Source organism: Mustela erminea, chromosome 11, assembly GCF_009829155.1.
Source record: "Mustela erminea isolate mMusErm1 chromosome 11, mMusErm1.Pri, whole genome shotgun sequence".
In the NCBI taxonomy this organism is placed as follows: Eukaryota; Metazoa; Chordata; class Mammalia; order Carnivora; family Mustelidae; genus Mustela; species Mustela erminea.
The window spans coordinates 87,208,758-87,232,708 of record NC_045624.1 but is presented as its reverse complement, the minus strand read 5'-3'; the positions used below and the strand labels follow the sequence as shown (position 1 = coordinate 87,232,708).

The 23,951-nt window shown below is 35.8% G+C and overlaps 1 protein-coding gene across 5 annotated transcripts in view; it reads right to left on the bottom strand.

The window, feature by feature from the left end:
• The window catches only part of KMT2E (lysine methyltransferase 2E), a 97,438-nt gene that overhangs the window by 64,806 nt on the left and 8,681 nt on the right, over positions 1-23,951 (bottom strand). For 2 of the 5 annotated variants that reach the window (XM_032305480.1, XM_032305484.1), the window contains exons 2-3: positions 10,900-10,972; positions 7,827-8,011 (exon numbers count right to left, since the gene is read on the bottom strand). In XM_032305480.1, coding sequence (XP_032161371.1) covers positions 7,827-7,897 — 71 coding nt within the window. In that variant the 5' untranslated portion in view covers positions 7,898-8,011; positions 10,900-10,972. Of the gene's footprint in view, positions 1-7,826; positions 8,012-8,363; positions 8,449-10,899; positions 10,973-14,595; positions 14,639-23,951 lie in introns of those variants that run through there. The other 3 variants (XM_032305481.1, XM_032305483.1, XM_032305482.1) reach the window with 3 other exon arrangements.

Below are 23,951 nucleotides of genomic sequence, written 5' to 3'. Positions count from 1 at the left end.
TAAAAAGACCCAAACTACAAAAAGGTAGTTTCACTAAAAACGAAAGTACTAAGAGTCACAGTATCAAATCCTGAGAGAGCAAGGAACAAGTCTGAAAACTATGCATTTGCCTCAATGTGACAGTAGCACAGCCAAAGTCAAAGCCAAATTGTACACAGCAAGCGGAAGATCAGTGCAAGAATTCAAACATATGACCAGGCCTACAACTGAGACAATGCCCATGGAATTATTAAAGTAAGAGGCACAAATAATACTGACAGAGGGTCAAGATTTAATCTGAATTAGCCACTCCCAGGACCTACTTGGGGTGATGTTCGGGGCCTGGAGAGAAGGTGAAATACTGCTGCTAAGACTTTGTAAGTAGAAGAGGTAGAACAAAGATGTGGTAGGCCTGGTTTGCATCTGGCCCCAAGAGACTATTGGGGCACAGTTTCTTTTCCCTCAGACTGCAAGGAGGTTTGTTCTAGGCTGGGCCTGCTGGGAGTCGATCTGTTCCGGCTCAGTCTAGATTGGTACAGTGAAACAGACAGTTTTCGACCCCAGGAAGTATCGAAGCTAGGAATGGTAGATCAGTTGCTGAGTCCTACTTGGTATGGGACAGAGTGCAAAGAGACAGGAACTGTTCAGGGAAGAATCTCTGCTGCTCCAAAGTGATGTTCAGACACTGTCCCAGAAAGTATTCTGTAGATCACATGGTCTACCCTCCAGCTTTACCCACCAGGAGATGACTGACACTAACTTCAAAAACTCTATAGTTTCAGGATGCCTGGGTGGCTCAGTGGGTAAGCCTCTGCCTTCGGCTCAGGTCATGATCTCAGGGTCCTGGGATCAAGCCCCACTCAAGGGGAAGTCGGCTTCTCTTTCTCCCTCCATCGCCCCACCCCCCCAATCCCGGCTCATGCATATACACTCTCTCTCTCAAATAAACAAATAAAATCTTTTTTAAAAAGTGACTGATGGGCACCTGGGTGACTCAGTCAGTTAAACATCCACCTTCAGCTCGTCATGATCCCAAGACCTTGGGATCTAGTCCCATATCAGGCTCCCTGCTCATCCCTGCTCAGTGGGGAGTCTGCCTCTCTCTCTCTCTCTGCCCCTTCCCCCACCCCCGTGTTTTCTCTCTCACTCAAATAAAAAAAGATCGTAACAAAACAAAACAACAGTGACTGAAAGGCACCTGGGTGGCTCAGTCAGTTAAGTATCTGCCTTTGGCTCAGGTCATGATCCCAGAGTTCTGGGATCCAGCCCTGCATCGGGCTCCTTGATCAGCGGGGATCCTGCTTCTCCCTTTCTCTCTGCCATTCCTCTCCTTCTTCTGACTCTGTCAAATAAATAAATAAAATCTCAAACAAAAAGGGGGTGTTTGAATAAATAAGCTGTGATTCCTCAAAAATTGTGAGTTTTATGATTTTCGTCTTTCTCAACAAAAATTTAATTTCTTCCTTGTATAAACCTTCAAAATATAGTTTGATTTTAATAGTTTATATATCAGTGTTATAGGTAAAACCTCTAATTTTCTTTTTAATGTTAAAATATTCAATAACACATACCTGGGTGTCAGTAATGGCATATGGACAGAATGACTCCCTAACCACTACAGTAACATGTATAAAAGATCTCCGTGAGTTCTCAATATGCTCCTTCAGATTTGTAATCAAAGCTTGTCCATTTCTTTTATCCTTGCGATAACCTATTGTTTTTTAAAGCTATCACATGAAAATCACAATAGCATTACAATAGCACACCAAGAAACATTTTAAAATGGAGAGGTCTGGTTTGACAACCGCCCTCAGTTTATTTCATGTGGCACCTTACTTCATTTAACTCATCTGTTAGTAAAACCTCTCTCTCCTGACCAAGTGGTCAAGCAACCCTGGGTTCGAACCTAACTTTACTTTTTATTAATTATGTGGCCTTACTGAAGTCTATTCATCTCCTTTAGCTGCCCTTTTTTTATTTTTTGTGGCAAAGTGGGAATAATACTTGGCTTTTTGCTGGGATACGTGTGTTATAGACAGCTGCATGAATGTTCTGAGCTTTGTATTAATTATCACAAGTGAAAAAAAATTAGAAGAAAAATTGTGTATGATTAAGTATGATTCAGCATCATTCTAAGGACAGTTCTAAACAATGCACATACAGTGCTGTAAAACAGGCTTTTAAATGTTAGAACAAAACCACATTTAAGTGAAACCACTTCCAAATTAGGATAAGCAAATCAACACTTACTTTAAGAGCAAAGGAAAGTATTAGTTTCCTGATAGTGGATTATGTGTAAAGAAATCAGTGGTGAAAATGCTAAGCATCAGTGAAAATGAACCAGTATAATGCTACTAAAAACATTTCATTAGACACAAAACACTTTAGCATCTTCAATTACACAAATTCAGACTAAAAGCACCCAAACATTTCAACAAGTAATGAACTCTGTCAGCAGGTGGCTCTAGTGACATTGAAATAACTTAGTATCACATGCTGTAACAAATACAAGTAAAAATGTATGGAACCTCATAAATTTCAAGTCAAAAGGAAACACATTAATATCTCAATCCAAGCCCTCTTTTTCAAAGTAAGATAACCAGAGTCTACAATAATTAGGTGTCATGTTTAAGGTCTCACTAGTAGGATAGTGGCTGAACAAAACTGAAAATCTAGGTATTTCCTTTTTGTACTTAGTTAAGAACTGAGTATTTACTGTGTTGCCCGGTATAGGAAAATGAACCCTCCTCCAAAATAATTAATCTCTAACCTACAAGTCACATTTAGTAATCTGTCTACCTCATCTGAAAGTACCCGTAATTATGTAAGAGCTCATTTTAATGATTTCTAATGGTACCAAAATAGTAATAGTAATATTAAAAGGAATACAATGTTGGCAATCTTATTCCCAGTTGCTGATGAGGAAAGTAGCTTGGCTTTTCTTTTTTTTTTAAAGGCTAGGAAAGAAGAAATTTAACATCCCCATTCACACATCTACCCACTTTCCAGCCCCAGGACTTCCCACCTTTTTGTTTATTTAACCAATTTAGGAATTCAGATAGTTGGAAGACCAGAAGTAGAAGAGGTAAAAATAGAGGACGTAAGTTCTCTCCATTAGGATAAAAAACACACAATTCTAAGAAACAGCTGAATTCTGGCTCATCTTTCCTGTCTAATGATAATGGAGTCTAGGTTTTCTTTTACTTCCCTTATTCTTGAGCAAGGACCTGAGAATACCTTTGTTATTATTGCAGTTATTTATTACCCTGAATTTACTACTGCTAGAAATGAAGCTACTATATACATGAACCACGTCAAAACAATTATTACATAAATATTCTTTGTAATATTAGTAAAGTAGCTATATTACAGAAAAGGCCTAAAATGAACACAGTGAATTCTGCCTCTGCCGCTTTTCTGCTCTGTGACTTGTTTCCTCACCTATAAATTAAGAATGACAATATCTACCTCATAGCTCTATCTTTATCTTTCTCATTCAGAGAGAGAGATTCTTAGATCTCACTTTAACAACTTTCGTTAACTAGCCTACAGCCTAGGCTTCACTATGTCCTTTCCTGATGTTCCACTTTGTTGTCTAGTCTAGAGTTTCTTTATCCAATACAGTAGCCACTAGACATATAGCGAACACTTGAAATGTGGCTAGTTTGAATTAAGAGGTGCTGAAGGTATAAAATACATACCAGATCTTAAATATTTTTAGTGTGGAGAAAAAGACATGAAATTTCTCATTCACATCTTTATACTGATTTTATGTTAAAATGATAATACTCTGGACATACTCCATTAAATAAAATACATAACTAATTTCAACTTTTTATAAACCTTTTTATAATATGGATACTAGGAAAAAAATTTTTTTTTAGAAAATTTGAAAGTATACACGACTCTGTGTACTTATTGCACAGCTCTGATCTAGATTTCTGACTTCCAACTGCTTATACTTTCCTTAAGAGTAAGGGTAAAATTTATAATTCACCTTTGTAACCTGAGCCTCTTATAAAACACTTTCCACACAGCTGATGCTTTAAGTTATGATCCAAAATGTGCTTTCTTTTGGATTACTAGTCTTACCCTATGAAATTATGTTAGAAGAAATCCACTTCTAGTATTAAGCCTTAATCAAAAAAAACTTTACAGATGGCACTTCCTGATAATAAAGGCAATCTCCTGTTTATTCCAATTATGGTCATTTTGCTAATCAAGTTTTAAAAAACTGCATTTACACTTAGCTCAATTTTTCCCTTTAAATACATTATTATCTTTCCACACTTTTTATTGTACCCAGGATCATGCGAGACAGTAGTGAGGAAATCAGTGAGTCATTATATTAACCTGTATGTTGTGACGGGTACTTTTCAAATCTAAGAACACAATGCAGGTAAAAACTCGCTGCTAAGATCTAAAGAGTTAACAAGCAATTTTTAAGGTATCTTAAGACTCCCCGTAGCATTTGGCTCCAAATCCAATTCTATTCATCAAGATCTAGGTATTGGTTTTTATCAATGCCATGTATAGTAAAAAGTAATTTCTGAATAAAACACCTTCAATTACATTTGACTATGGAATGTTTATAACTCCTTTAAAAAAATACTTAGGCTAGGAGTGGATGGAGGGCTCAGTCGTTAAGCATCTGCCTTTGACTCAGGTCATGATCCCAGGAGCCCTCCATCCATACTTCTCATGTTGGGCTCCCTGTTCTGCGGGAAGACTGCTTCTCCCTCTCCCACTCCCCCTGCTTGTGTTCCTTCTCTCACTGTCTCCCTCACTGTCAAATAAAATAAAATCTTTTAATAAATAAATAAATAAATAAAATAAACACTCGGGTAATGAAACAAAAATTTTTAAATTTTATTCTTATTATTAAAGCAGATATACCTGAACAATAGTCTATCAATCTTCACTGGACAGTTACTCATAAAATATTTTAAAGTTACTCTTTTTTAGTGCAAACATTTAGGTAGAGAGCCAAATCATGGCAAGTAACAGGGAACAGAAAGAAGTAAAATACAAGATCCCTAACTTTGAAGGAAAGGCAAAAAAAACTAAGATTTTTCAAAACTTAGTGATGAGAAGAGCAAAAAAAAATGTAAAAAAGAAGAAGCTGGACCTGGTAAGACTAATGAGTTTTATTTTAGAGACACAATAATTCAACAGCAAATGTTACCAAGTATGGAAATAATAGACTAGAGCTTAGCAAACCCATTCTTCAGAGATCCTAAACTAGACATTCAACTTCAAATTTCCTGTCTATAAAATGCTACAGATAAACTAGATAAACAAGTAATCCAATAAATTCTCTTTTATAGCCTTAGAAGCTAGTGTAAATATGGTCTAGTATATAACAGACTCAATAAACAATCACTGAGTATCTCCTAAATTTTGAAATAGTTTATTAGTGGTAGACTGTATTTTAGCAGTACAATCTTTTTTATTTTTATTTAATTTTTCAGTGTTCCAGAATTCATTGTTTATGCACCACACCCAGTGCTCCATGCAGTACTTGCCCTCCACAACACCCACCACCAAGCTCACCCAACCTCCCACCCGCCTCCCCTCCAAAACCCTCAGTTAGTTCCTCAGAGTCCACAGTCTCTCATGGGTCGTACAATCTTTTTTAAAAATACTTATGTATAATTATTATTATCTAGCCACACGAATACAATAAAATGTAATTCTCTTAAAAACATTTGAGTTTCAAATTATGCAGCTTCACAGGAAGGTAAAGAAATAGAGAGGGAAGTTCCATGCACTGCTCCCCCCGCATCCTCCATCTTACACAACTTTTCTGTATTTGAAATAAAAAGAAAGCATTGCATTAATTACATCAAAATTTCTTATAAAAACAACTCTAAAAGCTTCATTTCTGTGGGAAGCAAGGAAAATATTATTTAAGGCTCTTTTTAAGCTTCCAGGTTTTATATTTAAAAAGAGAATTTAAAAGCTTGAAAATTAAACCACAAAAATTCTGATGGCTGTCCCATAATAAACATTGGTACTAGCTGTACTTTCTGTGCCCACTGAGTAGGGGAAGCTATGCCCAAGCAACATACACCTGTATGAGGAATAGAAAAAAAAAAATTTTCTAAAATAGAAAGACAGTCATTCTGTAATTCCTTACAAACCGATCATTTTCCCATAATAAAAATGGCCATATCTGTACCCAAAAAGATTTGGCTCCATAATATAAATCATACTTATTGAGTATTCTAATAAATATATTTAATTTAAAAAACAGGAAGCTGTTCCCTACACTGCCCTCTTTCACTGTATTATTCATTCCCTTTTAACTGTATAATGCCTTCCACTCTGTGAATTATTTTCAAGTGCAAATACTAGACATGCCAACAAAGCACAGATGCATCTCATACTGTATACTAGACAAATTCCTACCCTGCATATAAATTTCAGAAATTACACCTTATAGTAATTGCTTAAAAGACTATTTTTTTAAAAGAAAGAACTTTAGAGGTGATTCTATTTAGGAAGCAAAGAATCTTTACCAATAAGTGTCTGTAAGTATTACCACATAGGATTTGCATCTACCAGATACTTCATATTAAGAAAAACCAGTACTTTAGACTCAGAACCCTTTGTTTCCCAAGCACTGCTTCCAGGATCTTTCCTTCCAACAGTATCCCTATCTGGGCAGAATAATGGCAAAGCAACTGTCACAGAGTGCCCCATTAGGAATCTATTATTTTATGACAAAAATAATTTATACATAGTGTAAAAAACATAATGGCTTTTAAAAATTGTATTACAACAATCATACAGTTACATAGACTGTATAATATATTACTGAAACAATAGAGAGCATCTCTGGGGTTTTCCTAATGGCACAAACAGAAATGGTGAAACACTTCAGACCACATGAAATGACAGCAAAAGGAAAATAAATAGCATTTTTATCCTCTTATGTATCAGTTTTAGAGACCCTAAAATAAATAAATTTCCTTTTTCAAACTTAAATTCTATTAAGGTCAGCTTTCTGGTCAGAGTCCCATTAGACACAATATATCTATTCACTGAAACAGAGAACAGACAAACGCATCTTTCTATCGGTCAAACACTGCTACTTGAATCCCTTGCAATTTCCAAAAACAATCAATTAATCCTCACAGCCAATATAACCTAGTATTAAAGTGGCTGGTCATTCAAAAACAAAATATAATGAAATCTAAATGCACAACTGCCTAGACCAAATAGTCTGGAGTCAGGGTAAGAACCCTTCACTGAATCCATCAGAAACAGCTCTCATAAAAGCAAAGGTTATCAAAATAATCATACAGCAGGAAATATTCCCTTTCTCTTACTTAAAAATGGTTTGAATTTTTTTAACTCAACTTAAAAAAAAAGCAAATTCCACATTTAAACGGATCCTACAACATTTTCAAATTTTCAAATTTTTTTCAAATATTCAAATTTAAAACCAAATTACTTTTCCAATATAAACATGACAAATCTTACAATATAAAAAAACAACAGTAATCTTGAACCCACGACCCTGAGATCGAGACCTGAGCTGAGATCGAGTTGAATGCCAAAATGAAGTGAGCCATGCAGGCACCCATTATATCTTGATTCTTGAGGTTGACAGTTAACAGACAGAAAAGACAAAAGGTTAGAAAAGATACAGCATTTGGCTGAAGAATTGTTTTAAAAAGTAACTTAGTTAAAGGAATTTTAACCTTCTGATATTTTGTTTTCAACAAGAATCTAAAATGAGAAAAAATATAAATGCACATCAACCACTGCTTGGTTGTGTTAAAAACTGTGTAAAATATCCTGCCTTTCCTATCCAAAATACTTTTAATTTAAATACTTACTCTGAGCCTGCAGCCATTTCCAAGTATGATGTTTCTGCTGTATCAACCCCCAAAGGGATCACTATGCTCATGACGTTCGCCTCTGGTAAATTCGATTACTATGGAGTCCTATGCATTGGTATCCAAAACACTGGGGCATGCCAGCCACAGTGCTCATTGCAAACATCTAAGTGCATCCACAAACCCTGTTTAAAAAAAGAAGGGGAACAAAAAGTTAAAAATCACCTTCATATTCCTAACACAGTCATACTATTAAAACAGTTAAGTAAAAAACATGAAGAAAGCATTCTTCATTAAAATATCCATAGATACTGGAATTTGCTCAGGGAGATTGAAGGAAGTTTCTAAATCAAAATCTCCCTTTGGGAATGAATTTAAAATACCAAAAGAAAGATTAATTAAGGTGTACTGCGTAGTGTCAGAACCAACAAATATTACTCATTTTGAAAGACAAAATGGAATTTCTTATAGCACCATATCCAAAACAAGTCTTCTGGTTCAGAAAGTGATCTAAACTAACAAATACTGAGAACTTACTATGGACTAAGCATCATATTAGGCTTTTAGATGGATGATCTATTTAATCCTTACAGCTGGAGATACGCATCTTTTACCACTGAGGATCACAAAACCAAGAAAGATTAAAAAACTTAAACAAGGCTGCTCAGTTGGAGAAATAAACCCAGGATTTGAACCAATTCCACTCTACTGTTTATATATGTATAAAAGCAAAACTATTTTATTTGTAATAAAACCCACTGCTTTAAAGTGGCTGTCATTTTCTATACTATGTAAATATAGGTCTACTGAAGGAGTTCTCCATTTCTTCAGTTAGTATCAACTCCCTAGAACTAATATTCCCTAATACAGGCAATTAGTTAAGAAAACTAATATACTTCATTGTTTTTAAATACATTTACCAAGTAACAAAATATATTCAGCTTTAACATCAATGCTTCTAATCTAATTCACTGCATAACATTTGTACATGGTACTCTTTGTGAAGTATCTACTCAAAATCTTTCAAATAATAAAACAGTACAACTCAGGAACAAAACAGAATGACAATCCTATAAACAGGAAAAGAGCAATAGTCAAAATCATTTTTTGCCATGTCATACCTGAAATACTGAAGAGCAAGCTTTCTTCAAACAGCAATTCTTGTATTTATTTTTAATTTTTTAAATTTTTCAAGTAACCTCGAGAATACCTAATTCAGGTTAATTCCTATTTCTCAAATAATGCAGATTGTGAGCTCATACCTTATTGGAGTAAATACCAAAACAGGGAATAAAGTGGTAACAGTGGTTTGAATTCTCCAAGAAAACTAGCCTCTATTTTTAAACCATGTATAACTGGGGGAGACCTACTAGATTATAAGACATTATAATAAAAATACACAATAACAGTTGTGTTTATTGCACTTAAAAGTTAAAAACAGAAGCACTGGACCTATCTCTAATGCTCACCAGACGTGTGAGCCAGGCAAGTTATTTAACCTAAGCCTCAGGTTCCTTGTTCATAAAATGCGAATTTATCCTCATAGGGTTTCTGAGAAGAAAATGAAATAATGAATGCAAAGCATTTTTGTACACAGCACTGCACTTTTTTGGCAATCAACATGTGGCAGTCATACAAGAAGAGTTGCTCTTCTTTCATGGAAAAGCTCTCTATTTCATTTAAAGTGAACTTCTAATAGCTTTTGAAACTAAAGTAATTACAGTTTTCAACTTGCCATGTTTTTATAGTTTGCTCCATCAAATTAAAATCATCCTCTAAAAATAATTAAAGCAGATTGAGAAAAAGAACAATGAAAAGCTGCCCTACCTTCTTTTCTACACCTGACCATATTAGAGTTACTTCATGAAAGCCACATAAAGCTATAAAATTTCTAATTAACAAAATGCAAGTAATACCAAACTGTAAGTTTGTTCATTCAAATGGTATCTCATTATGTATTTCTTTTAAATGCTGAAGACATGGGCCTAACAACAGGTTAACAACTACAACCTAAAAAAAAAAAAAAAATTCTCTTCCTTGTTGGTAGAATCTACTTGGTAGATGTTTTCTTCAGCTCAGTTTATCTTTACATTAGACTCATAAGAAGTCTTACATTTTAGGTGTATGTTGTTAAATATTTAGTAGTGCCATTTTTGTTTGTTTTAATCAGAAGCAGAAACAAGAAAGCAGAAATCAAACTGTTATGTACTCCTTTAGGTAAATGAGTAATGTTTCCAACCTGAAGAATCTACTTGAGTATGTTTTCAATAGTATGCTCCATTTTTATAAAATATACACTCAATGAACACTACACTTGAACTATTTTTAAACAGCAATGAAGAGCTTGCCATGAGCCTATTTCAGCCAATAGCTTGTGTCTGTGTGATTACGGCCTATCTCTCAAACGCTGCACAATGCCTGCAGCATAACACTCTATTAAGGGACTAGTGAATGAATTAGACCACCTAAGATGAAACTGCAGCCCTGGCCTCATTAGCCAAATAAGTTGCCAGCCTCTAGAATTAAGTGCTATAACAGCAACTACATGACACCTTCTCCACAAATACATCACTCTAAAAACACAGACGCTTATCCTCAGGATAAGCACATCATCCCAACTGAAACAGAACCACAGACTGAATTTGACTTAAGAGGGAAAATCTCAGTAATTTATTCACAAAAGGTCAGAAGCCAAGAGGTCCCATCTACTGAGACCATAAAATGGCAAACATTTCACTCTATTCATTAATATCAAAAACTCTAGCCAGAAAACTCACACTGTTTAAAAATATAGTTGATACTTAACAGAATCATAAATTCATTAGGGTCAAATCATTGCATCTTTAAAAATAAGAAGGGAAAGCCAAGGTAGTAAGCGGAAAAGGTGTGAGCTTGTAACATACACACAACTAGAGGAAATTCAACAATTCAACACAATCCAAACAATTACCACAAAGCTTTCACAGCTTATATGCGAATCAAGAAACTGATTTTCCAGCTGTCAGGTAAAATATATACAAAGCACATTGAGAATAAATGGCAGCCATTAAAGAAATAATGTAAAAGGAAATACCATGAGATGTCTGGCAAATCTGAGGTCCAAGAAAGAATAAATGTCTTCACAAAACCTGCTATCCAGAATAGACCTAGAAACCAAGTGAACACAGGAGTATTGAGCTGTTTTTAAATGGCATAAAATTACAGGTATGTCTGTCTAATATGGCACCTAAAACCAAAGGGACTCACACAAAGACAGAAGCTAATTCTTAGAAAAAAAAATAAATTTATTCTTCACCTCTTTATACAAAAGTGTAAACACAGTAAAGGCAACAATTAAAGCTAAATGCCAAATCAAACTGGACAGAAACTGAGAAAATACAATATTAAACACAGATTTAGCAAAGCAAAGGCAACGATACCAAAACAAAAAAAAAATTCTAAAGTAGGAAAAACAAGTTGAAAAGCTAGGAAAAGCAATTACAAAACAGTCTATCAGAAAAACTGGAAGGCTGAGGTTGCTTTTAAGACATGTTCAGAAAGCAAAAAATACCACTGAAAAGATGAATATCATACCCAAATGCAGAAGGATGAAAATATGAGGAAATTTTTTTCTAAAATTATGAATAAAAGTGCCTAATTTAACAAAATCTCTTTGAAGAGTCATTTATTACCTTTCTGTCCCTTATAAGTAGCTTATACACAGTTCAAAAAATATTAGAATTAAATCAGTGTTTGTGTTTTGGATATGTATCACTAATAAGCTGGTGAATTTTTGGCTAAATTACTAATGAAAATGAAATAAAGAAACTTGAAAGAAATTGTAAGGGACCACATACGTAACATTTCCTTATAAATTAGAAATTAAACTGCCCTCACTATGAAAGTAAGATTTCTTTCCTCTGTAGCAGTTAGCTAAGGTATAATTTAAAAAAAAATACTGGCTGACCAAGATTACCAAGTATTACCTATGAAACTCTGGACAAGTCATTTTATTACTCTGGGTTTGAACTATAAATGGAGGTAGGTTAGGCTAATGATCTTACAGTTTAAATCGTACAATCACAAGTCTATTAAGAGATTACTCCTGATAATCTAAACACTGAATATCACATTCCAAAAAGCAACAAAAAATAACTTTGACAATAGAATGAATTATTTCTCCAACTGGGTTAATATATTATCAGACAGTGCTCTACAAGCACTTACCTAATACTCAAATCTCCCCAAATAGAGGTTCTGACAGCAATGACAAATACTGAGTGCCTACAATGCTTAATCATCAGAAACCTATGGTGGAGGTACATTTATTACCCCCATTTTACAGACAAGGTGGAGAGATTAAACTTCTGTAAAGTTTTATCGCTAATAAATAGGATACTCTGGGGTTATGGACATTGGGGAGGGTATGTGCTATGGTGAGTGCTGTGAAGTGTGTAAACCTGGCGATTCACAGACCTGCACCCATGGGGATAAAAATATATTATATGTTTATAAAAAATAAAAAATTAAAAAAAAATAAATAGGAGAATCAAGACTGGAATGCTAGCAGTCTGATTCCAGAGCCTACACATTAGTTTGCCTGAAATTAAAATTTGCTAGATGACTGCTGTTTACAATTAAGAGGAAAAAATTGACAACTGCCCTTCTCAAAAAGAGGAGAAATTAAATAAATACGTAAGTGTTGCACTCTAGGACATCTGGACTACATTTATTCCAGCACACTGAAAGAACAGTAATGAAACCCACCTTGCTCCTCCCCCAAACTTAATCTACTTACTCAACTTACATGCATTCCATAGCAACGCACTAAAATACTACAGAAGAGGAGACCTATAGCTCAAAGCCTAAAATTTGGATTTAAAATATTTCAGGGATAGTGCAAAGGACATCATCAAAGAATATTCAAATTCTCCATTTTCAGGAACAAACGTGCTTCAAATTTGAGATTACTAATATACAAGTAATATGCAAATTTAAGATGACTAATATACAAGTATAACTCAATTCCTTATACAGAACTATTTAAGTAAAGACCACCTATCTAACCAGTTAACTTTTAACTTGAATCCCCTTTAAACCACCACTTGGTTCCTAGAAACAATCTCACCAACCTACATTATAATCCTTTTGTAGCAAATGAAATTTCTAAGAAAATCTGTATTCTTGTGCCAGGGTTAATGCTGGTCTTGAAAAATGGAACCTATAATATAAAATTCAATGTTCAGAAAGTATATCTTCTGGTTCTGTGAAAGTCTCACAGTGTTTCACTGTATCATATTTAATACAATTCCATTACTACTAAACTCAATGTCAAAGTAGCAATGCTTCAGCTTTCACATTCTTTCACATTCACATTTTCACAATCATTCACATTCACACTTACTAATAATGGTTACTTATTCTCTCTAAGCCTTAGCACCTCATCTCTGAACAGGAATAATCACAGAACATGTATTTCTGAATTTTTTCAGACTGTGTGTGGCACTCAATATTAGCTATGATGATCAGATAAAATTTCTGGGAACTAAATATTTAGTGAAAGTCCTTAAGAATGAGTACTGGAGAACAATTCTCAACTATTATACTTGCAAAAGTCAAGTCAACTATTAAGAATTTCTGACCAGCGTGCCTGGCTCAGTAAGAAGAGCATGCAATTCCTGATTTCAGGATTGTGGGTTTGAGCCCCACACTGGGTGCAGAGATTACTAATCAAATAAATAAATAAACTTGAAAAAAGGGTATTAAAGTATTAAGAAGAACAACCTTAAAAAAAAACAAACATGAAGACAGGTGAGCTGTAATGTGAACTATACACTCTGGTTGATAAGGATGTTTCACTGCTGGTTCATTGAATGTAACAAATGTACCATAATAATGAGGAACACTGACAATGAGCAAGGTTGTACTTGGGTCAGGAGGAGGCATGTGAGAAATCTATAGTTTCCTCTCAGTTTTGAAGTGAACCTAAACTTACTCTAAAAAATGAAGTCCATTAATTCTTAAAATACATGTATGAATACAATATTGTGAACTATTTGTCTGGCATTATAAAATGGGGTACCATTCTTTCTACTAGGGTTTCTGGAAAACTTCTGAACACTGGCACATTCCTCCTTCCCCACCCCAAAGCATGTATAAGCTAAAAAAATTAATTCATTACTATCAATTTTTTAATGCATGATGCTTTTTTGAGGAGTATTTCTTATCTCCCAAAGTGGTGGGGATCACTAAACTTCAGTATAAAATGTGGCCTTTTAAGGCAGCAATTCAGGGGGAACTAGGTGGCTTAGTCAGTTCAGCATCTGCCTTCCGCTCAGGTCATGATCCCAGGGTACTGGGATCGAGCCTCACATCAGGCTCCCTACCCATGCTCTCTCTCTCTCATAAATAAAATTTTTTAAAAAATAAAGTAAAAAGCAATTCAGTGACTGGTAAGAATTGACAAGTTAGACTGTCCCTAGATATAGAAATACAATTTGTTTCCCATACACACAAAACTGCTCTTAGAGTTTAGTCTATACTCACACCTGAGAATATAACAAAAGCTATTTCCTGCTGAAACAGTTATCTATTGCCACTTTCTACTTGCAATATGGCCCCACAACAACATATCTTAGAATTTACTGCTCACAATACAAGTGCAGAAGAAAAAAATCTTCAAAGTTAAGAATAATCACCTTCCCAAATTCCTTAATAGCTTACTTTTACAAACAAAAACAGTAATACCACATTCTCCAATGTAAAGCATCACATATGTGAAGCATCGTACCTGTAAAGCATAATACCACGTACTTCATGGGTACAACGTCCTTCTGTTAAAAAACAAAAAAAGTTGCTATCCACATTAGTAATTTTTAAACTGTGCTCTCAGCAGCGCTCATGGAGTTGGTGATTGAGATATTAAGAGAAAAGAGAATCAGGGAAGTTAACAAAAGAAAAGGAGAGACACGTACTACAGATTTAAAGGAAAAGTCTGAGGCTGCATGTCCTATGTCTATCAAATGAGAAAATGGTATTAAATGGTACACTACTTAGTAATATAAAGGAACTATTGATACATGCAACTTGGATGAATATCAAGGAAATTATGCTGAGTGAAATAAAAAAGCCAATCCCAAAAAGATCACATACCATATAATTCCATTTACGTAAGAGTCCTGAATGACAAATTATAGAAACAGAACACATCAGTGTGGCTGTAAGAGGGTAACACCAGGGATTCTTGTAGAGATGGAAATGTTCTGTATCTTAAGTGTGGTAGTGGATACAGGAACCTACATGTGATAAAAATGCCAAGAACTAAACACACACACACACTCCTATGCACACACACGTGAAATTGGGGAAATCCTAACAAAGTGAATAGACTGTATCAGTATCAACATTCTGGCTGTGACACTGTACTACAGTTTTGCAAGATGCTACCATTGAGAAAAATTGCATAAAGGAAAAATAGTTTCTCTGTATTTTTTTCTAAGATTTTATTTATTTATCTGCGTGGGTTGGGGGGGGGAGGAGGGAGAGCATGCATGAGCACAAGGCAGAGGAGGGCAGAGGGAGAAGCAGACTCCCCACTGAGCAGGGAGCCCAATGCAGGGCTTGATCCTGGGAGACTCAGGGATCATGACCTGAGCCGAAGGCAGACACTTAACCAACTGAGCCACCCAGGGATCCCTCTCTGCACTATTTCTTACAAATGCATGTAACTCTACATTACTTCAAAATTTAAAACTTAATTTTCTAAAATGACATTAAAATTGTGGCCTTCAAACTTTTTTTTGAGTACTGATAGAAACTTTTTTACAAATGACATTATACAGTGAAATCTAAACATTTTTTAAAAGTATTTATTTATTTATTTGACACAGAGAGAGAGAGAGAGATCATAAGCAGAGAGAGAGAGTGGGGGAAGCAGGCTCCCAGCTGAGCAGAGAGCCCAATGTGGGGCTGGATCCCAAGACCCTGAGATCATGACCTGAGCTGAAGGCAAAGGCTTAACCCACTGAGCCACCCAGGTGCCCATGTGAATGAAATCTAAGCATGTATTTTGATTCCAGAATGAAAAATAGCTTGAATCTCCTAGGCTTTTCCCAACGATTGCTAATGTCAACTTGAAGTACTATGTTAAGGAGGCCACAGCCAGATACAATAGCAGGAGGCCTCAAGTGATCAGTAATGTCTGTAAACAGGTACAACAGGCATTTGTACCTCACATTTGCTATGTCTGTGGTTAAAGAGGGTGGCAGGGGTATGTTCCTGCCTATATGTCCTCGCACCCATCAGTTAATTTCCATGAAAAGCATATAAGCTTCCTGGAGAATAGCTCAAAAATCACTGGTTAAAAGAAAATACTTACTGACTCAACATATGACAGGAAAAACTTATTTCACTGGTATATTCTACCTGCCCAAAGCAGAAAAGAAAAAATAAGCTTCTAAAAGTAGTGCTGGAGTCTACTGTATTAAAAAACTAACAAACAAAAACAACAAAAAAACTCTGCATTTAATCTTTCAGTCAACCTATACAGACTGTTAGGCTGGTTCATTCTTGCTTTTTCAGACTTTAAATAAGTATCCCACCATATAAGGGCAAAATACTTAAAACAATTAAAGTTGTTTATAATTTTATTCTCTCATTCTTCATTCTAGTCTCAAGCAAAACAATGTCCTCTCCAGGATTAACAAAGTACACCTTCAATCACTATTTTGAATCATTTCTTTCAGACTAGAGATCTTGAGTCCTCTCTTACTTTCCTAACAAAAAACAGTATGTATCGGGCGCCTGGGTGGCTCAGTGGGTTAAGCCGCTGCCTTCGGCTCAGGTCATGATCTCAGGGTCCTGGGATCGAGTCCCATATCGGGCTCTCTGCTCAGCACAGAGCCTGCTTCCTCCTCTCTCTCTCTGCCTGCCTCTCTGCCTACTTGTGATCTCTCTCTCTGTCAAATAAATAAATAAAATCTTTAAAAAAAAAAAAAAAAAAACAGTATGTATCAAATCTAACGAACAGGATTTAAACAAATCTTTCAGGTTCTACCATCTACATTTTATTATCTCAGACCTGGGCTGCCAGAGCAATTTTTTAAGTGGTCTCTTTTCCTTTCTAACTTGACCTTTAAACCAGTGGTCCTCAAACATAAACCCACAAATTGCTACTTTTCATATACTGGGGTCTAGAGTTGGAAAAGATAGATTCCTAGGCCTCATTCCCACAGATTCTGATTTAGCAGGTCTGGGATGTAGCCTGGATGTCTTATTTTTTAAAAAGGCATTTGTTCCAGCCCTTTATAACAATTGCTTAGACAGATACACTTCACGTATCCTAATTTTGCCCTCTTCACAAAAGCTCACAGTAATTACAGTTAAGTTCCTAATCTTGACATTATCAGGTTACCCTGTTCCAATACATAAATTCTCTGACTATGCCAGTCTTTTTACTACTGTTGGCATAACTTTGCTCATTCCCCTTCAAATTTTCTACAGTAATAGTCCTTCATTTTTGTCCATCCCACCAACAAGAACCTTATTAAACCTTCAAGAGTTATGTAAATACTTACTACACTTCCTTGGAAGCATTCCCAATTTCCCAACTTAAGACTTTTCTGCTACAAAACTAGCACCTGGGTGGCTCAGGTTAAGCCTCCACCTTCGACTCAGGTCATATTCTGAATCCCAGGATCCTGTCCTGCATTGTGCTCTCTGCTCGGCAGGGAGCCTGCTTCCTCCTCTCTCTCTCTGCCCGGCTCTCTGCCTACTTATGATCTCTGTCAAATAAATAAAATCTTAACAACAACAAAAAAAAAACCTAGCTTTTAAGGTCTCTAGATCAACCTCCTGAGGGCTGTTTCCTTATCTATAAACAAAAATTTGGCCAGGCTACCTCAAAAAACTATCCCAGCTATAAAACCTGCTCCACCCTAATCTCCTAACTTCCCAAAGAATGTTGTTCTATTTTTTTAAGCCACTAGCATTTGACCCATTACTTGAAATAGCTATTAGATGCTTGGTTCTCAAAACTCTATCATCTACTTCACCCTTTACCAAGAACTAATATTTACATTTTAGCTATCAAAGCCCACGTCGTGGTAGTGAAGATACCACCTAAAATTATTCTGGATTAAATCATATTTTTCCTCACCCTAACACATTCAATCCCTTCCTCCCTCTTTTAGATAAACAGGAACATATCTCAAAACAAAGCAAAATACCTGTCAGAGAAGAACATTATTGATTTCCTTCTGGAACATTTTTTTTTTTTGTAATTGTTTCTTTCTCTTATTACTTTTTAAAATGTGGAGTCTCTCAAGGCTCAATCCTATTATTAATCTCCACCCACACTAGATTTCACCATTCATTCCTCTTTGATTTCCTATTCCTAGCCATCTATAGGGTATGTATCTATTCAAACATCTGCCATCACTGCAAAAACCAAACACTCAAACTGAATCTCTTCCACACTTTGCATTCCATTTTTTGTTTGTACCCTACTCCCCTAGTTCTTTTTAATCCTTCTTTTTTCTAGTCTCCTGTTATACTTGCTCAACAAGCCTTTTGTACCTCTTCAGTGTTCCAGATTCATTTTTCCTCAGTTTCCATGGCTCCCACCATCATCTTCACCATCTGAGTAACTTCCAATAATCAACAACCCCTCCAGTTTGCCACCATTGACTTCTGAATACCTGGTCTCCAAACAATGGAAGAAATCTTGCTTATTCTTAAGCACTTCCCCAGAGTATAGGGTAACTATTCTATTAATTTAAAATGCAATAAAATCAACTAAAATTTATCCATTTAACATACTTATGTTAACATGTTCTGTATACTGGTTTATGTGCTTGGGAATGAGCACTGAACAAAATTAAGTTGCCCTTAAGCCCCTTTTGATGAGCTAGGGCAATATAATATAATCAAAGGTATCTCAGAGGTAGTTTTAAGTAACTGCCTTTGATAACGATTTGTGTATTCTCATAACTTAGTCAAAAATTAGTCCTTTATAAGGGTCAATAGAGAGCTGAGATTTTTTCAAATGATCTGAATTCAAATTCTTGATCAGTGGCCTTTTTTCTTTCTTTCTTTTTTTTTTTTTTTTGAGAGAGAGGGAGTGAGCAAGCAGGTGCGGGGTAATGAGGAGGAATCTTAAGCCGGTTCTACACCAGTGCAGAGCCTGATGAGGAGCTCGATCTCACGACCCTGAGATCGTGACATGAGCTGGACTCAAGAGTTCAATGCTTAACCACCCAAGGACCCCTTATCAGTCACTCTTTAACTATGCGACTCCGAGTCTCTCTAGGTCTCTCATGAAAAATGGGTAAAATATCTACCTTGCAGAGCTGGTATGAATTTTAGCACCTTCCCTCTTAAGAATTAAAAGCATGAAGTTCCCATTACTCAATTTAATGATAATTTAATCAATCCCAGTCACAAAACTGTGGATCACTGAAGACACTGAGTGAAAAACAGCAGCTCTATTACTGTAAATATCTGAAAAGATCTTAAAATTTCACGTTTAAAATATCTGCTATAGAAATCTTAATTCTAAAAAAGAGTAATTTCTAAGTATCAACAAACTATAAAATCAGCAAGAGACTAGCAAAATAAGTAAGAAAAAATACTTTCCATGTTTAAACCATTTATTTCTGCAAAATTTTCCCCAGTCTTTTTTTTTTAAGATTTTTTGATTTATTTATTTGACAGAGGGAGAGAGGTTACAAGTAGGCAGAGCAGCAGGCAGAGAAAGAGGGGGAAGCAGGTACCCTGCTGAGCAGAGCGCCTGATGCAGGGCTCTATCCTAGGACCCTGAGATCATGACCTGAGCAGAAGGCAGAGACTTAACCCACTGAGCCACCCAGGTGCCCCCCCCCCAGTCTTTTTAATCCCAAGACTTACAGTATCCAATGATCAACTTCTTCCTCTGCATATTAATATAAATAGAAAAACAAAATTACAAACCCGGAAATGAAAAAAAAAACCAACCCAGAAATCAAAGAACCTAAGCCTAAGAACTAGAGAGTTGAAGCTTAGAGAAAAAATGTCTACGCATCTCACAGGAATGAATTATGGAATTAGTAGATCTAAGCCTCCATCAAGAAAATTACTCAGAGGGGTGCCTGGGTGGCTCAGTGGGTTGAAGCCTCTGCCTTCAGCTCGGGTCATGATCCCAGGGTCCTGGGATCGAGCCCCGCATCGGGCTCTCTGCTCAGCAGGGAGCCTGCTTCCCTTCCTCTCTCTCTCTGCCTGCCTCTCTGCCTACTTGTGCTCTCTCTCTGTCAAAAAAAAAAAAAAAATTACTCAGAAATGCAAACTTTATTAACTTATTATGTCTTATTCAAGCTTTTAGAGTAGCCAGTCTTTTTTTTTTTTTTAAGGTTTTATTTATTTATATTTGACAGAGAGAGAGATCACAGGTAGGCAGAGAGGCCGGCAGAGAGAGAGAGGGGGAAGCAGGCTCCCCACTGAGCAGAGAGCCCGATGCAGGACTTGATCCCAGGACCCTGAGACCAGGGCCTGACCTGAAGGCAGAGGCCCAACCCCAATGGCATCCTAGAGTAGCTAGTTTTGAACAGGCATATAATCACAGAGAAACTATACAATAAAGGGTAAAATGAAGTGTCAGGAATGAACTTAGTAGATAAAAGTGTTATTATTGACAAGCATATTTGCTCTGAGACAGGCTACATCCACTTTCACTTTCCAACTTAATTTTAAAGACTTGTCTTTACAAATAGAAAACATTATGTATATACATAGATAAAAAAATAATCAACATTTACTGAGCCAACTGGCCACCCTTATAAAAGTCATTGTACATGAAAAAACTGCTGTGCAAAGTTAGGGGCTGATACTTTCCTCCAAATCCTTAATGAACAATTTACCTCAGGATATAAGAGGCATAAAATTTAAACTCCCTGTAAGTAAGAGTTTATACCAGCAGAGACTCCTTTTATAAAAGGCTATACCAGCAGAGACTCCTTTCAAATCTCCATTATCATTCTGGATTAAATTTAAATGATAAATAAAATATTCTCAAAGTAACTACACAATAAAAGAACTTTTGTCTTCTGGCACAATACTAAGTCCCTAAGATCTCCCAGTTTTTACTTGGAATTCAAAAATCAAAAAATTACTACATTAGTGTGTAATTATTAGGTTTTGCTAACATACAGCAACCATGTTACAATGTATCAAAAAATTACAGGCTAAAATTTGCAACCACACAAACTGATCCCAGAGTTATTAGCCAACACAATCATCAGTTACTTCCCCTAGGAAATATGTGCAAGGTCAGCAAGCCAAAATTAGTAGCTACCATAACACTTTCAATTAGAGGGCGTTCAACTATTTGCCACTAAATGAATCTAGTTTACAATATTAACAGAAGAGTCCTAAAGAAATGAATGTAAATCTCACAAAAAGAAAGTAAATCTCACAAGATAATAAAGGTTACGGGATCTTGTCAGATCAGCGCATCTATTCAATTCCATAGACATTTGAAATGTGTCATTTCATTTAGACAGAATTCTATAAACCCCAGTAGGACAAATCACAGATTCTGAAACAGCATTTTAATTATTTTTATTTGTGTGTATACGTGTGTGCTGCAGGTGTGTTGTCTAGCAACGGGATTCACTGAGGTAAATGGAATATAGAGGGGTAGATTCATTTCTTAAGGATGCTACAGCACATGATCATAAACAATTCTAGAGACCAAAGTCTGAAATCAAGATGTCAGCATGAAAGAGCATTTTAAGACTTCTAAGATACAACCCCCCTCAAAAATCTGGATTTATAAACAACAGGAACTCGAAATTTGTGAGTTCATCAGTTAATATGGAGACTCATTTAAAAATTATATATACCAGGGTGCCTGGGTGGCTCAGTGGGTTGGGCCTCTGCCTTCAGCTCGGGTCTTGATCTCAGGATCCTGCTCAGGGGAAGCATGCTTCCCTCTCTCTCTCTGCCTGCCTCTCTGCCTGCTTGTGATCTCTGTCAAATAAAAGAATAAAATCTTTAAAAAAAAGAAAAAAAAAGGAAACGTCTTCCTTTAAAAAAAAAATTACATGTATCTTAAACACTGTATTTTTCATTTAAAATGGACCCTGAGATCATGACCTGAGTTGAAAGCAAGAGTGGACACCTAACCGACTGTGCCATGCAGGGATCCCTGGCACTAATATTTTTTAAGTGAAAGTTAAGGAATCCTCTACAATATCTATATAAAAGGCTTTGGGGAAAACACAATATACAAAAAAAATTTAAATAAATTATGTGTGTGTGTGTGTATAAATATATATATATATATATATATATAAAAGCTATAAACAGTGATCGGTACAGCACATGAAACAATGGGGATAGAATCAGAAACTCACTTTTTTTCCAGGAACAGCTACAATACAAACAGCTGGAGAACTAATGAAGAATTGTACACCTATTAACTCAATGAATTCTCAAAACGACTCTGTAAGATAGGCTCTATTTATTATCTCAATTTTGCAGATCAAGAAACTAAGGCACTAAAAGATAAGTAACTTGCCGAAGATCATAAGGCAATACAACCTTACGGTTCTAGTTTCTACTTTAAGTCCTATGCAATACTGCCTCTAACGAAGTACTGTTGAGTCATATATAATAAGAATATATACTGCTTTCATAATCTTAAAAATTGGAGGGGATAATCAAGTCTTAGTATGTCACTCCCCAAAACAAATTTTTCAGCAGCTCTCCCATAAAGTCCATAATCTTCTGTCCTAGCATTCAAGGCTCATCAACCTTGATCACAATTTGTACTGCTAGAATTCTAATCCGAGACTCATCCAAATAACACGTAGGTTCTGGAAACCAACAGATAATCTTGAATTGGGATGTAAAGAAACACAAAACATAGTCTGTCACATGACACTGCACAAAGACTAGTATTCCTTCATTCAGATAATCTAAAAATAGGGGACTGGCTTCTCAAGAGGACAGTCAGCATGGTTTCCTGGAAAAGTTTAAATATCAAGAATTGTGACCTAAATTTTAATCCCTGATCAACCACTATCTAACTATATGAGCTAAGGAAAATCATTTAACCTCCCTGGTTTCTGTTCTACTTGCAAAATAAAAGGGAAGAGCTAGAACACTGTAAAAACTAGCTGAGGCTAGCAACTAAAATGCAAATTCAAGACTCCACTAGATGTGATTAAGTAGGTCTGGAATGGGGCCCAAGAATGTTTGCTTTAGTGAGTACCACGTAAGTAATACATGTGGTCCCTGGACCACAGTGAAAAATATTTAAATAAAAATCTCAGAAATCAATTCTAACTCTAGTTTCTTAGCTTCAGTCAATAGGATGCTACTTTACATAACCAGCATGCAGGCTGTGGCCTAAAAGAAAATCCTCAGTTCATCATGAGATTTGTTTTGCACCTCTCACCCTGTACTTTTTTAAGACAATGGAATATGATTTAGTAGTGCTACAAACTGAACTTTCATCCTCTTAAGACACAGATACAGTTGATTAAAATGAGTTTTAAATTAATTAAGCCCCTACAAAATGCTGATTATTCAAGTGTATCATCTCATTAATCCTATTTTGAAATATGTTCTTTATCAGGATATTTCAAGTTTTAGAGAATGTAATCTCCACTCTGTAAGTACCCACAAGTCTCAAAATTTTCTTCTCCCAATTTTCTCTGAAAATTTCCAAAGAAATTAGTAATTTTCATTCAGTATGTTACCCAGGGCCTTAATCAGTAAAATATTCAAATTACCACCCAATTTCACTACCAATATTTTATCATTAAGAAGAAATATGCCAGGGCGCCTGGGTGGCTCAGTGGGTTAGGCCGCTGCCTTCGGCTCAGGTCATGATCTCAGAGTCCTGGGATCGAGTCCCGCATCGGGCTCTCTGCTCAGCAGGGAGCCTGCTTCCCTCTCTCTCTCTCTGCCTGCCTCTCTGCCTACCTGTGATCTCTCTCTCTGTCAAATAAATAAATAAAATCTTTAAAAAAAAAAAAAAAAAAAAAAAAAAAAAGAAGAAATATGCCAAATTGATGAGTATCATTATAATGTAATTAAAGTCTGAATAAGTATTTTCCGTTTATTCTTTTCTTGTTCTAATGAACTTTTCCACAGTAAGTACTACAT